We start from the raw sequence: 15517 nt of genomic DNA, 5'->3' as shown, positions 1-15517 counted from the left end.
AGCACGCAAGTCACTATGAGAAGGAGTTTTGAGCCAGTGCGCATGCGTCAGTCTTAGAGCTGCGTCAGTCTTTCTGCAGTTAAATCTACGTGGCGTAACACACAGCGGAGTCAGTCTGCGTTCAGCTGGACCACCGCTTTATCCTTTGATTTGCCAACACAGGTAAGTTTCTTTTCGTCGATTTTGTCTCTTTACGAATCTATATTAAGTAAAGAATGTTGGATTAAAACAGGTAATACGTTACATTTGGCACCGCTGAGTTTCAGTGTGACGTAAACACTGTTTCTGATTGATCAGTAATGACCGTCAAGCTTATATTACTAATATGAGATGGAGAGTACTTTACTGTTAGACCATTCTTTTCTAATATTGGAAAGTAGATACACTGAAAAATATTATTAAAGTCATCCAGTTTACAGGTTTTTATCCAGAGCATAGCATCCAGGCTAACAGTGCTAGGTTAGCTAACGTTAGTTTTTCTGTAGAACATTACGTTAGTCAAATAGGCAGTTAAAGACTTTCAGTTAACTTGGTTCATCAAGTTAAACATTTAATAACTGGGACCTTTTAATAGTGTCATTAAATAATTTCCTGGAAATAATAATTGTCTCTGTGTTTGGGTTTCGAGGTAACGTAACTTAGAGGGCTAATGGGTCTGAAAAAGATAAGTTAATAATTATATTAAGCCATATCATTTTTGAACTGTTTATAAGTTTCCTCTGTTAGATCTCGATATAGTGGCACAGACATGTTTGTGGTTCGTTTTGATGTGAAATGAATGTTTTTTTTTTCTTCCGCTAGCCTCATTTCAAGATGGATCAGGTCATGCAATTCGTGGAGCCTAGCAGGCAGTTCGTCAAAGACTCTATCAGACTCGTCAAAAGATGCACAAAACCAGACAGAAAAGGTATGTCCTGTTTTCATTTGGATCCAAAGATTAAATTAAATTTAATTAGAACTAACATTTTGGTTTAAGCAGACATTCTCACTATTAGCTTGTGGCTTATTACCTGTCTATTATTAAAATATTGACTATTAGTATCCCTTACCCTAACCAATACCCACAGGTAACTAGCTCCTTAACTGTTAATAAGCAACAGATCACAAGTTTGAGACAAAACTTTTAGTTGATGGTTTGTTTGTTGTCACTTTTTATGGTACAATTCTTGCTGCTATGTAGATAAAGTAATTTAATAACATTTATAAGAGAACATATTCAGTCATTTCATGAAGGAAAAACAAAACGGACAAAGCCTGTTCACATGAAGAGCACTACTGTGTCCACATCAACACACAATAACATTATTTTGACTTTAACCACCATAATCATGAAAAATATTATAATAAAGAGCGTTTTTATGTCCTGAAAATAATAATTGGTCATTAAAAAGCAATCTGGATGTTGAAGTTTAATGTTTATTTCAGCAAATAATGATTTCAAAACATTGTCTTGTATAAAAAATGTAATGTAAGCTTGTCTAAAAATGTGTCATTTTTTTTTATTTACTGACAACCTATTAAGTTTGTAGAGTAAAACAACCTTCAAGCCGTCTCTTTACGATTACTGATTCTAACTTATTTATTCTTAGCCATTATGGTGACATCATGTACGGCCTTAAAAGTAGGACCTCCAAATGTTCCCACTACAGAAAAATGGCATTTTAAAACAATCAAAAACATTTAATGTTGTTCATTTCATGTGTTTTTGTTTCACTAAATACAGATGCCCAGTTGCTTTGTAAATTATCTTTAATTATAAAATATTAAAAAAAAGATGGTGCATCACTCATTATTTGTTTGTGATGTGTAAAGAATGCAAATCTATGCTTTCATCAATCGAATTGTAGAATGATATTTGGAAACAACACGGGTCTTGTGCTATATTAATGGGTGTTTAAAAAAATGTAGCTCTCAATCTGTAGACTATCTAGAATGCTTTATTTAGCATGTATTTCACAGTTTACATGCACCTAAGTTAATTTTTCATTGATGTATTCCCCCCCTGCTCTCTAGAATTCCAGAAGATCGCGATGGCAACAGCGATTGGATTTGCCATCATGGGCTTCATTGGATTCTTTGTCAAACTCATCCACATCCCCATCAACAACATCATTGTGTAAGTAATCCACACTAAAAATCTTAAGTCTTTTATTCCTCGCATTGTTTGCAAATAATTGCTTACAAAATCATTATAAAAATCTAATAACCGCTACAGTAAAGATGTGCAAATAGCCTGTTGCATTCAGTCTGTGATTTAGATTTACTGTGATTAAAGCCGGACTGTTTTTCTCTCTTAACAGTGGTGGTTGAATCAACCAGGCGGTGAAGCCAAACAGACCTTCGGCTGCCTCAAACAGTGTTGGATGATGAACTGAATGCGGACATTTGTATAAATCATGTTGGTTTTTTTTGTGTTAACATTTTCTATTTGGCTGTGTTAATAAATCAAAGGTTACACTACTCATTGTCTTAAGTAATTCATGAAAGGCAGTTAGTGCTGAAATAAGGCATGTTTTGATGTTAAAGGAATGTTTGGCTCGATTGAAGTCGTTTTATTCCCATACTCCACAAAAGGGGATTATCAGTGGTGATGGTCACAGGTTTTCTGCAGTCTTTAGGGTCGTGGTCCTCGTAAGTGTTGGATGTGCTTACTAGTTGTCCAAAAGCCAGTACTTGATTGTCTGTGAAAGAAGACACAGAAGGTAATGAGTAGGGGGTTTATTTGCATATCAAAGTATTGAAATGTGCAATTAAAACAGCAATATTTAATCAAAATTATGAAAGAAAACAGTATCATTATCTTGTGTAATGATTTCAACAATTTGTATTTTGAAATTCTTTGTTGTTGCTGACCTCAAAAAAGCACCAATATTAGTCTGATGACCTGGAATTAACTAGCAAGTAAAAAAGTAAAGCTTAAACTAAATTGCTTTTCAAAATGATTTCAAAGCGTTCAAAACACCATATGGTAGGGACACCTGCTGGCCAAAATTGTAAATGCAACAACTTCGTACTAATAACTAATGAAGGGATTTTTTTTTCAGACTCTATGCAAACATTAAATTCAGTTAAATGCTCTTATCTAATATTATGTTTGCATAATGTTATTTTTGTAATTTTAAGGCCTAATTTGTGTTATATTGTGGGCTCTTTACATAAAACAATTAGTACAAAAGTAGCCAACACATTTAAGCTTTAATCTGTACATACATGTACAGTTGTCAACACTTGAAGCGGATCATTAACTTTTTTTCATCAATGTTGTCCTAAAACTATTAAACAACAGCCATTCTTGTCCTAGGACAATTTTGAAAAACATTCTGATCCACTTTAAATGTTGACTACTGTATAGCTCTGGGGTCAGGAAGGTATCGGATAACATAATCCGAAAATATTTTTTTCATGTAAATTGCAGAGTTCCTTTAAAAAAAAAAAAAGTTCTGAAAAAAAGTTTCAGCCAGGTCAGAAAAACTCAAAAGTCATGTAACATATCAGAAAAAATAAGTAACGCAATTAGTTGCTTTTTAGGTAGTAACTCAATATTGTAATGCATCACTTTCAAATGTCAAAAACCTTTTCTCATTAAAACTAATACAAACTGTTAAAATTGATTCAAGATTAGATAAAAACACGACAACCCTGAAAACTTCATTGATCACACAGATTGCTGCAAAAACAGTTATTGAATTTTTAAAACATTTAAAAAAACTAATGGCATTAAATAAAATCAGTTTCCTGAAATCATATGACCCCCAATTCACTGATTCGAAACCAAAGACTTAAAAAGGTTTCAAAAGCAGCCATCATACTCTGTGTTAAAGGGTACCTATTTTACCCCTTTTCAAGTTTTAAGAGAAGTCTTTAGTGTCTGCAGAATGTGTGAAGTTTCAGATCAAAGCATCCATCAGATTATTTATTACAGCTTTCAGAATATTGGAGCTAATTGCTCTGAACACAATGTAGCTGTTTTTGTGGCCTGTGTCTTTAATGCTAGTTCTCCCCACCCACCGTGTACACATGCCTGTCAGAGTGTGCCTCAATCTCCGGCTCGGCTTTATCAGATAAACAGTACAGTGACAGAGACGAAGGAAGCAGATCCCACATAACGTTTGTGAGAGATACTACAGTAAGAACTTTCCCACTGATTATTATTATTTGATGTATTTGTTGTTGAGTTGCAATGATGAGTCACACGCAATGTCCTCCACAAACCGAGACTGAAGCATCTTCTTTTATAATTGTACTGACATGCGGCTGTGATGATAAAGTAAACAGCTTAAATCGCTGTAATTGATTACAAACATGCACTGTTTTAAAAACGTTTTAAACTAGTAAAACTCATTCTTGATCACATTTGATGATGATTGATGATCACAGAGAGCTGAACAGATCTTTAAATCCCATTGCTTTTGCGCACGTCCTGTCTTGAGGATATGATTACACGTGTTACAATAGAGACATGCTTATACGGTTCTATCAACCAATTCGGTGGGCTGGGGAACCTGCACTCCTACATCACCTTGTGGTGGGCCTCAAAATGGAAAGGATTTGGATCCAATTTTACTGTCAATTTAAAAAAAAAGAGACTTTTGTCTTTATCACCCCAATATGACTGTGGACACACTATACCTACGCACAGTGCTGTCCAAACAGCTGTGTCATTTTAAATGGACACACAATGGAAAAGTTCAAATTTAATGTTCACATAATGTTTGTAGACGTACCAGTATTAAATAACACCACATAGACTCTACTTAGGAACTGATGCACAATTATATTTAAACTCAATCTGATGGAGGATCAGCAGTCCCGCGCGATAAGGGGTCCTGTGCGACCCCCCCCCCCCATCCCCCCCCCCCCCCCGCCTACCCCCGTGACTTTCACAACCCTCCCACACGGGAAGTATGAACCGCACTTAGCAGAGAAAACCGAAAGCGTAAACATTATTTAAAGGGCACCTATGGTGAAAAATCTACTTTTCAAGCTATTTGGACAGACGTGTGTATATATAGTGCATAGACGTCATATTGGGGTGAAATAAACACACTCAGTCCTTTTTTTCAATTTAACAACATAAAAACGGTGGACCAAATGGAGCGGTTTTCAGACCGACCGCAACTTGACGTAGGAGTGTGGTCCCCCCGCCTACCGAATTGATTGACAGCTGCGCGTATTAACATATCCTGGTAGTCACTTGTATAATCATACCATCTAGACCACACAATCGCGAAGCAACCGGGAATTAAATCTCTGTTCAGTTTGCTAGAGTCATCAATCATCATCAAATGGGATCAAGAGTAAGTTTCACCTGTTTAAAATGTTTTAAAACAGTGCACGTGTGTAATGAAGTACAGCGATTTACTCCAGCTTTAGTTCATCAGCACAGTCGCGTGTCAGAACTATTATAAAGGAAGACGCTTCAATCCCGGTTTGTGGACGTTAAATCAGGTTTATTTTGTACATTACCATAACAGATATGCACACAGCAGTTGAGATTGAGCTGTATGCTGTCACATTTGCGTGCAAAAAGAATGCAAAGCTAAACGCGTCTGTTTATGTGTGTCGGTCTGTATCTCTCTCTCTGTGCGCGCAAACTTTGTACATTGACATTGTGTGTTGATGCATTTCTACAACAAATACTCATTGGTAAAGTTCTAACTGTAGTATTTTTCACAAACGTTACGTGAGATCTTCTTTTTCCTTTAAGTCTGTCTGTTGTCTGACGCAGCAGAGGGAGGAGATTAAGACACGCAGAAAGGCACGTAGAAACAGTAGGCGGGGAGGACTAGTCTTAAAGGCGAAGTACGACAAAACGACCACCTGGTGGAAAAATGTATAGTAGAATCTAGTAAAAGGTATAATGAAAAATCTGATGGGTGTTTTGAGCTGAAACTTTACATATACATTCTGCAGACGCAAAACACTTATATTAAATCTAAAAAAGGGGTAACCTAGGTGCCCTTAAAGTAATCATATGACACTATAAAGTAATCAGTGGTGTTGCAGACGGGTGCGGGCGATCCCCCGGCCCCTTACCGTCACGCTTTGTGCATCTAGAGAGCCATTCTTTGCCCATTCTTCCTTGCAAAACAATTCAAGCTGAGTCAGATTAGATGGAGAGCGTTTGTAAACGGCAGTTTTCAGATCTTGCCACAGATTCTCTGACTGGGCCATTCCAACACATGAAAATGTTTAATTTTACACCATTCCTTTGTAGCCTTGGCTTTATGTTTAGGGTTGTTGAGTGTGTATGGGTGTTTCCCAGTACTGGGTTGCGGCTGGAAAGGCATCCGCTGTGTAAAAACATACTAGATAAGTTGGCGGTCCATTTTGCTGTGGTGACCCCTGATGATAAAAGGGACTAAGCCGAAGAAAAATGAACGAAAAAATGTGAGAATATGTGCAACAGTTCAAGGGGTATAAGTAATTTTGCAAGCCACTGTATTTACCCTACATTCATTCAATCATTTTCTTTTCGGCTTAGTCCCTTTATTAATCTGCGGTTGCCACAGCGGAATGAACCGACAGTTTATCCAGCACACGTTTTACGCAGAGAATGCCTTTCCAGCCACAACCTTTACAAAATAATGTGACAATACCATATGCTATAATAACAGATAAATAATTATTGTGCTATGAAAGTTTGAAACCATCACAGCCTACAATATTAAAGAAATTGCATGCGTATCAGTGTATTTGATCCGTGAAACAGCATCTCTTGCATTTGCTGTAAACACACCATTAACACAGTTCAACCGCCCAAGTGGGAACTATTTAAATTCAGGATAATGTGACCCAGAAGACAGACGGATTCCCAGAAGAAAACTGGGCACTACGACTGAGCCATTTGAGTGAGTTCAGAAACATTTTGTCCTGATAGAAAGTGACTCTTTGCTTCTTAACTCCGCAGATCTTTGTCCAGCTCAAACAGCAACATTACACACCAAAGCCAAGCTGAAAGAGCAGAAAGCACAATAGAACCTCTTTAAAGTGCAAAGAAGGGTGGGAAGTTTAGAGGGAGAAGAGAAAAAATGTTTTTGTCTACAAATTTCCACCAAAAACTGTGAAAGCACCAAATGCGCCCGCTGTGGTTTTAATTAAATCGGCCGACCGAGGTCTTTCACCAAAGCCATCAGGGGTGCTTGTGCAAATGTCCTAATGAGTGAAGCACTGGAAAAAAAAACATGCCCTGGCATAACCTGGTGGGAAACACAGTGTTTTCTCTGTCTCTCATTGAGCTGAACGGCTGACTGGAAACGCTGCAGTAATCGGGGTGCCAGACAGAGTTCAGTGCCTCTCACTTCAATGGCGGCAACAATAGACTACATTTCACTGGAGCACTAAAGCATGTTATTCCTTTGACAGAGACCCAGGTGGCAGTCAGAAAGAAGTTCTACCTGTTGGCTGGAATGTGGGTGAATTAAGATTTGCGGTGGTCCCCAAAAACATCAGACACAGTCGAGTGAAGTCATTTCAGTGAGGCCAGCGAAGCAGAAGCCGGAGTTTATTATTTGATCTGGCAGACTGGGTAAAGCTGTGGGCTTGTAGTATGTATAGTGTGTTTGAACCATACTAAAGTACTTCTATTCTATTATCATTTAGATTCATCTGTTGTGGTAATTATATAGTAGCTGTGGTAATAGATTCATCCACACACTGCAAAAATATCCATCAATTAGCAGGTTTCCCTATTTTATTTTTAATTCTTCCCAGTTTATTTAAGCTTTTGAATTGCATTACAGGAACTTGATCTTTCTTATAACAACTTTTAACCTTAAGAAGTTCTAAAAAGTTATTTTTATGAGCATTTTTTATTAGTTTGAAGTGATATTGTCTGGGTTGGTGTTGTATATTATGCTACAAAATCCTTGTAATAAACTGGCAGTTCATTTATTGTTATTATACAGACTCATTTGTCTATATATGAATTTTTATACATTATATATTATTGCAAACTCAGTAGCAAATGTCAATAAAAGAGACTTTGCTAAACTGCAGACATGAATTTTTAGCATCAAAAGTCGACAGATCAAAGTCCAATAATGCAATTCACAACCGTAAATAAACAGAAAACATTTATGAATCATAAAATACAGAAACTGGTAATTAACACACATTTTTCACAGTGCAGTAACATTGAGAAATTACCCAATGCTGTACTCATTTTTCTACAACTAGGCATATTATATTACAATATATAATATAATATAGGTATATTTATTACGGTTTTGTTCAATATAATACTATAGTATGAGGTGCAGGGGGGAAATCTAAAAGTTTACATTCTTAATTACCTGTTTCTAAATGGTTACACCACCCTACACCCCCACCTCCCGGGTGGCTACGACCCTGACGATGTAGCATTCATTAATAAGTTTTGTAAGAGTTTTAAAAATTATAATCTATATAATTTAATACATTTTACTATAGTATGGTTTAAAAACACTTCAGTATCAACTTTAAATTACTATTGTTTATTTTCATGTCTTCTGCTACTGGCTTTTGGAAATAAGTGATGCTTTTTATATATGTTTTTTGTAAAAAAAAAAAAAAAAAAAAAATGTTATGGGGTTTAGTTTCAAAACGACATCAAAACTTGTATAGCCTTTCAAGTTGGTCTCCACAGTGAGTTCATACTGACCCCCAGTGGCAGGACTGCACTGTTGTTGTTTACTACAACATACAGCATGTTTACATCAGATGGAGACAGTCTGGGTTGTAAAAAACTACCAAAATAATAGCAAAAAAAAAAAAAAAAAATACCACAAGCAAACTGATTTTGACACAATATCTATGGAAATAAATATACATATGTAGGCTAAAACATATGTGAACGTGCAATAATTCAAATTAAATTCAGTAACAATAAGTGATAAGTAACAAGTACAACAACAATATAAAACTCTCGCATCTTTGACACACACTGGTTTATATATATATATATATATATATATATATATATATATATATATATATATATATATATATATATATATATATATATATATAAACTTCTAGTTGCTCATTTGATATCACAAATGGCTTATATGAAAGGCAAAAGCCTCTAGATTACCTTATTTTACCTAAATAAAACGTGATCATGCCTTGTTTTTTAATTATTTAATTAGGACAGCAAGGTCTGCTTTGAGAGAATATAAGTACAATAAAGAATATAAAGTCATGGTGCAGTGGAAAAATAATTCATATTGTGTATGACTCCTATGAGCTTGGAGGATTGCTCTATACATCTTTGCAATGACTCTAATAACTTATTAATAAAGTCATCTGGAATGGCAAAGAAAGCGTTCTTGCAGGCCTCCCAGAGTTCATCATGATTCTTTGAATTCATCTTCAATGCCTCTTCCTCCATCTGACCCCAGACATGCTCAATAATGTTCATATCTGGTGACTGGGTTGGCCAATCCTGGAGCACCTTGACCTTCTTTTGCTTTAGGAACTTTGATGTAGAGGCTCCTGCAGAAGAATTTGCCCTCTCCTGTGGTTTAAAATGTAATGGGTAGCACCAATGTCTTGATACCTCATGCTATTGATGTTATCATCCACTCTGCAGATCTCTCACACCCCCCACATACTAAATGTAACCTCAAACCACGATTTTTCCTTTAGCAAACTTGACTGATTTCTTTAAGAATCTTGGGTCCATGTGGGTTCCAATAAGTCTTCTGCAGTATTTGTGATGATTGGGATGCAGTTCAGATGGTTCATCGGGAAAAGAAAAAATCAACGTTCTGACATTTTTCCAAATGATCGACTAGAAGTCAAGTTATTATTTGTTGCTCTAACACGAGATCAGTTATAAGACTTTTGCTAGGTATTGTATAGCCTATATTTGTATATATATATATATATATATATATATATATATATATATATATATATATATATRTATATATATATATATATATATATATATATATATATATATATATATATATATATATATATATATATATATATATATATATACATACATACATACACACACACAAATTTATATACTAAATTTATTATTTAGCATTTATAACAAAAATAAACGAAAACTCTCCCTAATAAATATTCTACCTCAGACAGAATCCATTAGTTGCTAATGCCGAGGAAGACTTAATTTCACTCAAAATTGCGTCTCCCCTAAAATATGATCCTGCCGGAGCAAGAGAGCATGGAGTAAACAAACAAGGCACTAGCTGCTGGGTGAGCTGTTTTACTCTCAGGCTGGGTTACTCAACACACTTCAAAGAAAGAGAGGAAGAGAGAAATATAACCGGGCTTTAAAGACAGGAGGAAAAACAAGCAGAAGCGTCTGACTTCAGTCTGTCACTCCACATCAGCTCCTCCGGTTAATCACGCATGCCACTCCGATAATTAACTCAATTTCACCCTAACAATAGCTGGAGAGATCGAAACATCGATAACCTTGACTGAACTTTGCAATTAACTCACCACCCCCGGTCGCGCTGGGTTTGGCAGATGAACATTTAGTGAGTAAAGGAGGATTTTTCATCAAACGGAGACCTGAAGCACCGCAGCTCACAGTTTGGCCAGAGGAGGCGACAGAGCACTGCCTGAAGTTTCTGCGTGCATCATTCTCAACAATGCTGAGAATGTGGAGGGTTTAGGTTTTTAGTTATGTGCATCTTCCCTCACCTTTTCTTTTGTTTCAACACTTTAGCATTTTCAAACATCAGGATTTGAAAGGTATGTGATGAGAATGATGATATGATTCAAAAATCATAACCAGCACTAGTGGTGCTAAAACGGGAAGCTCCAAAATGAAAACAAATAAAATAACCCTGCTGAAAAATCCAGCTTAAACAAGCCTATAATGGTTGGCTGGTTTTAGCTGGTCGACCAGCCTGGTTTTAGAGGGGTTTTGGCCACTTCCAAGCTGGTTTCCAGCCTGGTCTTAGCTGGTCAGCCTGGAAAGTGACCAGCTAAAGCAGTCTAAAACCAGCTTGACCATCCTGGTTTAAGCTGGACATAGCTGGTTTTGGCTGGGTTCCCAGCCTGGCTAGGCTGGTCAAGCTAGTTTTAGCTGGTCATCTCCCAGCCTGTCCAGCTAAAACCAGGCTGGAAATGGCTGGAAACCAGCATGGGAGTGGCCAAACACCCTCTAAAACCAGACTGCTTGACCAGCTAATACCAGCCAACCATCCTAGGCTGGTTCAAGCTGGACTTTTGAGCAGAAAAATGAATTCAAAACTAAGTTCTTGACATAAAACTTATAAACAAATGGCAATAATAAAAATAATTTATCTACTTATCTAAAATATCTATTTATCTGTCCTTCTATTTGTATATATGTCTGTCTATCTGTCTGCACCTTTCAAACATACAGACTTTTTCTGGGATCATGTGTGAGTGAACAGGCCCTTTTTAAAAATACTGGTAAATTCGCTTCAACAATTTTCCGGATAGAGACGTTTGTCATCTATCTGTACCTTTCTGTCTGTCTGTCTGTCTGTCTGTCTGTCTGTCTGTCTGTCTGTCTGTCTGTCTTTCTATCTATTCGATTGAATATTGCGTTATTGGCATGACTGTAAATGATACAATATTGTACAATAACTACAATAACATATAAAAATAAAGGAATAGAAACAAAATATCATAACAGTTTAAAGTGAAATAAGCAATGTGACAAATAAGAACATGTGAACATACATAACCACAGTGTTTAACATCTAAACAGGCATACCGACTAAAGGTCAATGTGGAAGACTGTAGAGAAGCATACAGTAATACACACATTACATATATACACATAAATATCTATCTATCTCTGTCAGTTTGGTTGTCCATCTGTCTATTTCTCTATATGTCTCATTTAGGCAAAATAAATAAAAATAATTAAAAAAATTCACAGAAATGTTATAATTATTTTATAATTTTCTTAAAAAATGTAACAAAAAAAAAACATTTACTTTGCATAAATGGATGCTGCGGTAGCACAGAGGAGAATGAAGTAGTGTTCATCTGCTATCCTTGGTGGAATTGTATATTATTTCTGCATTTTTTAAAAAAGTGTTTGTAGTAAGTCTTCTGCATTACTACAAAATTTAGGCTTTCATTGATTTGATCAAAAATTAATTTCCATAAATTTTATACTAAAGCACTAATAAATATAATATAAACAAATGAATAAATAAACAATCTCTTTTGACTGTGAATAACTTATTATTACTGATTTAGTAGTTTGCTGATTTTATCTGTAGCCAATTTAGCAGGCTAATAATATTGACATCAGCAGTTTTATTGAAAAAATATATAAATATAAATAAAACAATACATATTTAATAAATAAATACCTAATTTATTACTTTATATATTTATTTGCTTCCAATTTAAATGATGTAAATATTTCATGTATGAACATAAATTGTAAATCTAAAAATATATTTAATAAAAAGTGCAGTGTGAAAAGCTCCAGCAAGAGTGGCATGTCATATCAGCAGTTTATCAAAGAAGCGGTTTAATGAGATCTTGATATTTTCTTTATCACAGACGATTCAAAGTGTGCATCTGATGGCTGTGGTAGTGGACACTGACAGTGTGTGTGTGGCAGCAGATGAGAAGTGGACAGATGGGCGATGAGGCAGAGCACACAGACTCCAGCAGTCCAACACCAGCGCCAGCTCACATTACAACAAAACAAACATTGATACACACATGCAGAGGCAGCACAGAAGAGAATGAAGTAGCGTTCGTCTGCATTTCTCAGTGGAATCGTATATTTAATCTGCATTTTTTTGTAGTAAGTCTTCAGCATTAATGAAAAATTTAGGCATCTCTGATTTGAGCAAAAAAAGATAATTCCATTAATTTTATACCAAAGCACTAATAAATATAACATAAATAAACACATAAATAGAAAATAACTTTTGACTAAATAACTTAAGACAGTTGAAGAAAAAATTATTAGCCCTTATACGAAACTCCATTTTTTTTAAAGGTGCAGTATGTAAGTTTGGCACCCAGTGGTTGAACTAGGTATTGCACTCAACGCATGCAAGAGCAGGTTGCCAGATTGACAACAGCAACATAGGCTGATATAAATCATGTTCTAAATAAAAGCAACGGCATGTGATAGAAGGACTATTTTCCATATTATAACAGTTTTTGTTCAAACCAACACCTGAAACTTACATTTTATGAAGGGCTTCTATTTTTTGCAGCTGAACAACCAAAAACTTATAATGATCACCCCAGGCACACCTCATATGCTTTATTCATTGTTAAATGCTAATAATGTGAGTTTGAATGCCATTTTACATGACATTTATTGCCATACAACTGAAAGCAGCAGCAGATAGGGGAGAGCGGGGCACAAAGTAACACTTTTTAGTTTTGGTCTAATAATGAACAAAGTAATGGGTTTAGACAAACCATATATATTTTTTTTACCAATAACATACAAGCCCCTTCAACAAATGAGCAATGGAATTATGGACTTATGTTACACCTGCGGGGCAAGTTGTAACAGACAGAGGGTTAGTTGTAACATATGCTTAAAAAAGGCAGATTTCACACAATTAATTTAAATTCAATTTACTTTAAAAGTAGATATTGTTTCTCAGTAATTGGCTCATTTTTTTTTTTTTTTAATTCTACATAGCACAGTATGTTTATGTATTTATTTGTTAATTGGGTAAACACATTTGAATCTATTTACATTATTATCCATTTATCCATTATTATTCAATGCATTTATCTGCATTATTTGCAATAAATATTTTTTAAATTAAAAATATATTTTCTATCAAAAAACATTTTTATTTAAAAAGTTCCCAAAATTACACTCAAAATTAAAAAAAAATATTTTGTTAGTTTAGTTGTTGTCCAACAGTGTTTGGCTTAATTGTTACACCCTGTTAAAACTAACACCGCTGTGTCATGTTTTCCTTAAAACTGGCTAGCAGTCACTGTGTATTTCTTACATCTTTCAAAATGGTTTCATCTTTAGCCTAGAAGATGGTGATTACAACAATATAAGATTTTACATACATACTTTCACAGATTTTTTTAAGTAAAAAATATTGAGTATAATAAAAAATACTTTTATGCTGCAAAAATGTTTTTTTTTGTGTTTTGTCATCCAAATTTCGCCGAACATTTTCAATAATTGCCAGGAAGACGTCTGCTGACACTGTGGGTAAAAACCTTAGAAGCATGCCATGGTCAACCCTGAGCAAATACCTTAAAACTCTGTCACATTTAACCCTGCGTTACTTTGTGCCCCGCGTTCCCCTAGTTCAGTGGTTCCCAAAGTGGGGGTCGGGACCCTCCTAGGGGTCGCGGTATAATGAAGAGGGGTCGCCTGGTGATTTTCAAAAATCTATTTATTTTCAATTAACTACTAGAATTACCATTTTTTACTGAAGGGAAAAAATAGTTGTTTATAGTTGCATGCAATATTGTTACTATAGTAGCTTATAGTTTCTAGTTCTATTGGATTGCGACCCCCGGGGTAATTACATAATATTAAAGACACAGCAATAGCGTCAGATGCAGCAGATTGATTTTATGGCACCAGGTTAAACTTTCTGGCCCATTTACAGCACTGACATACATTTAAAAAAAAATAAACGATATAGACGATATAAACGAATAGAATTGGGTCTATTGGAGTGTGTGTGCGCCATTGTATGCAAGGTTTCTGTATTTATAACCACCTCAGAGGATATTGGGGGTCACGAGTCACTGGCATTGTCATTTTTGGGGTAGCAGGCTGAAGAGATTGGGAATCCCTGCCCTAGTTCACCTCAGATCTTGAAAATATAATAAACCGTTTGAACTGAACTTTAGAACTGTGAAATAATACAAACCAACACATAGTAATTCAGCATGTAAAAATGTTAAAGAAAAATGTTATTTAGATTGTAAACCATATCATTTTGTTGGAGTGCATTATGTGCACATATATTATGTGCTTCTGAATGACTGTATTTAAATTTAAAATATTAAAATATCACTGCAAATCTCATCACATAGTTTGTTGTTAGGACAAGGGGTTACAGTGTAACCTGCTCACCTAATGTTTACTCTCTCAATATTTAAATTATTTGCTAATTAATAACCACCTCATGTTGAACTGAACCTGGGTCTCATTTTGGGGCTGTTACTGTCCTGTCCACGATCTGCAGAGTGGATGCGCGTACTGAAGAGCGGTGTTGTCGCGCGCGTACTGAAGAGCGGTGTTGTCGCGCGCGTACTGATCAGCTGTGTTGTCGCGCGCGTACTCAAGAGCGGTGTTGTCGCACGCCTACTGAAGGGCGGGACCGAAGGTGTGCCGCGTCGCGGGGGCACTTTTGACCATTTTGGAAGGGCACTTTCTATCCAAGACTAAAAAGGGCATGTGCACTGCACAGGTTGAGCCCTATGTGTGCACGTGCCTGGGCTTAAGTGTGTTTGTTTGTGTGTGTGTGCGTGTGTGTGTTTGTTTGTTTGATGCTGTCTATGTTTGTGAATGTGTTTAAATGAGAGACAGTGTGTTGCTGTGTGT

The 15517-nt window shown here is 35.8% G+C and overlaps 2 protein-coding genes across 5 annotated transcripts in view; one reads left to right on the top strand and one right to left on the bottom strand.

The window, feature by feature from the left end:
• Positions 1-3: 3 nt before the first annotated feature.
• sec61g (SEC61 translocon subunit gamma) lies at positions 4-2462 on the top strand. Its single transcript, NM_001002499.3, has 4 exons — positions 4-162; positions 802-907; positions 2014-2116; positions 2301-2462. The coding sequence occupies exons 2-4, from the start codon at positions 814-816 to the stop codon at positions 2308-2310; spliced, it is 207 nt and encodes a 68-aa protein (NP_001002499.2). The 5' UTR covers positions 4-162; positions 802-813; the 3' UTR covers positions 2311-2462.
• tpk1 (thiamin pyrophosphokinase 1) overlaps positions 1922-15517 on the bottom strand; it is a 158581-nt gene continuing 144985 nt past the window's right edge. For 3 of the 4 annotated variants that reach the window (NM_001006074.1, XM_005162615.5, XM_073940321.1), the window contains 1 exon segment: positions 1922-2681. In NM_001006074.1, coding sequence (NP_001006074.1) covers positions 2521-2681 — 161 coding nt within the window. In that variant the 3' untranslated portion in view covers positions 1922-2520. 4 annotated transcript variants of the gene reach the window in all.

The sequence above is a fragment of the Danio rerio genome, chromosome 24 (genome assembly GCF_049306965.1).
Source record: "Danio rerio strain Tuebingen ecotype United States chromosome 24, GRCz12tu, whole genome shotgun sequence".
Taxonomy (NCBI): domain Eukaryota; kingdom Metazoa; phylum Chordata; class Actinopteri; order Cypriniformes; family Danionidae; genus Danio; species Danio rerio.
Note: the sequence above shows the minus strand (reverse complement) of the source record. Positions and strands in the feature narration are given on the sequence as shown.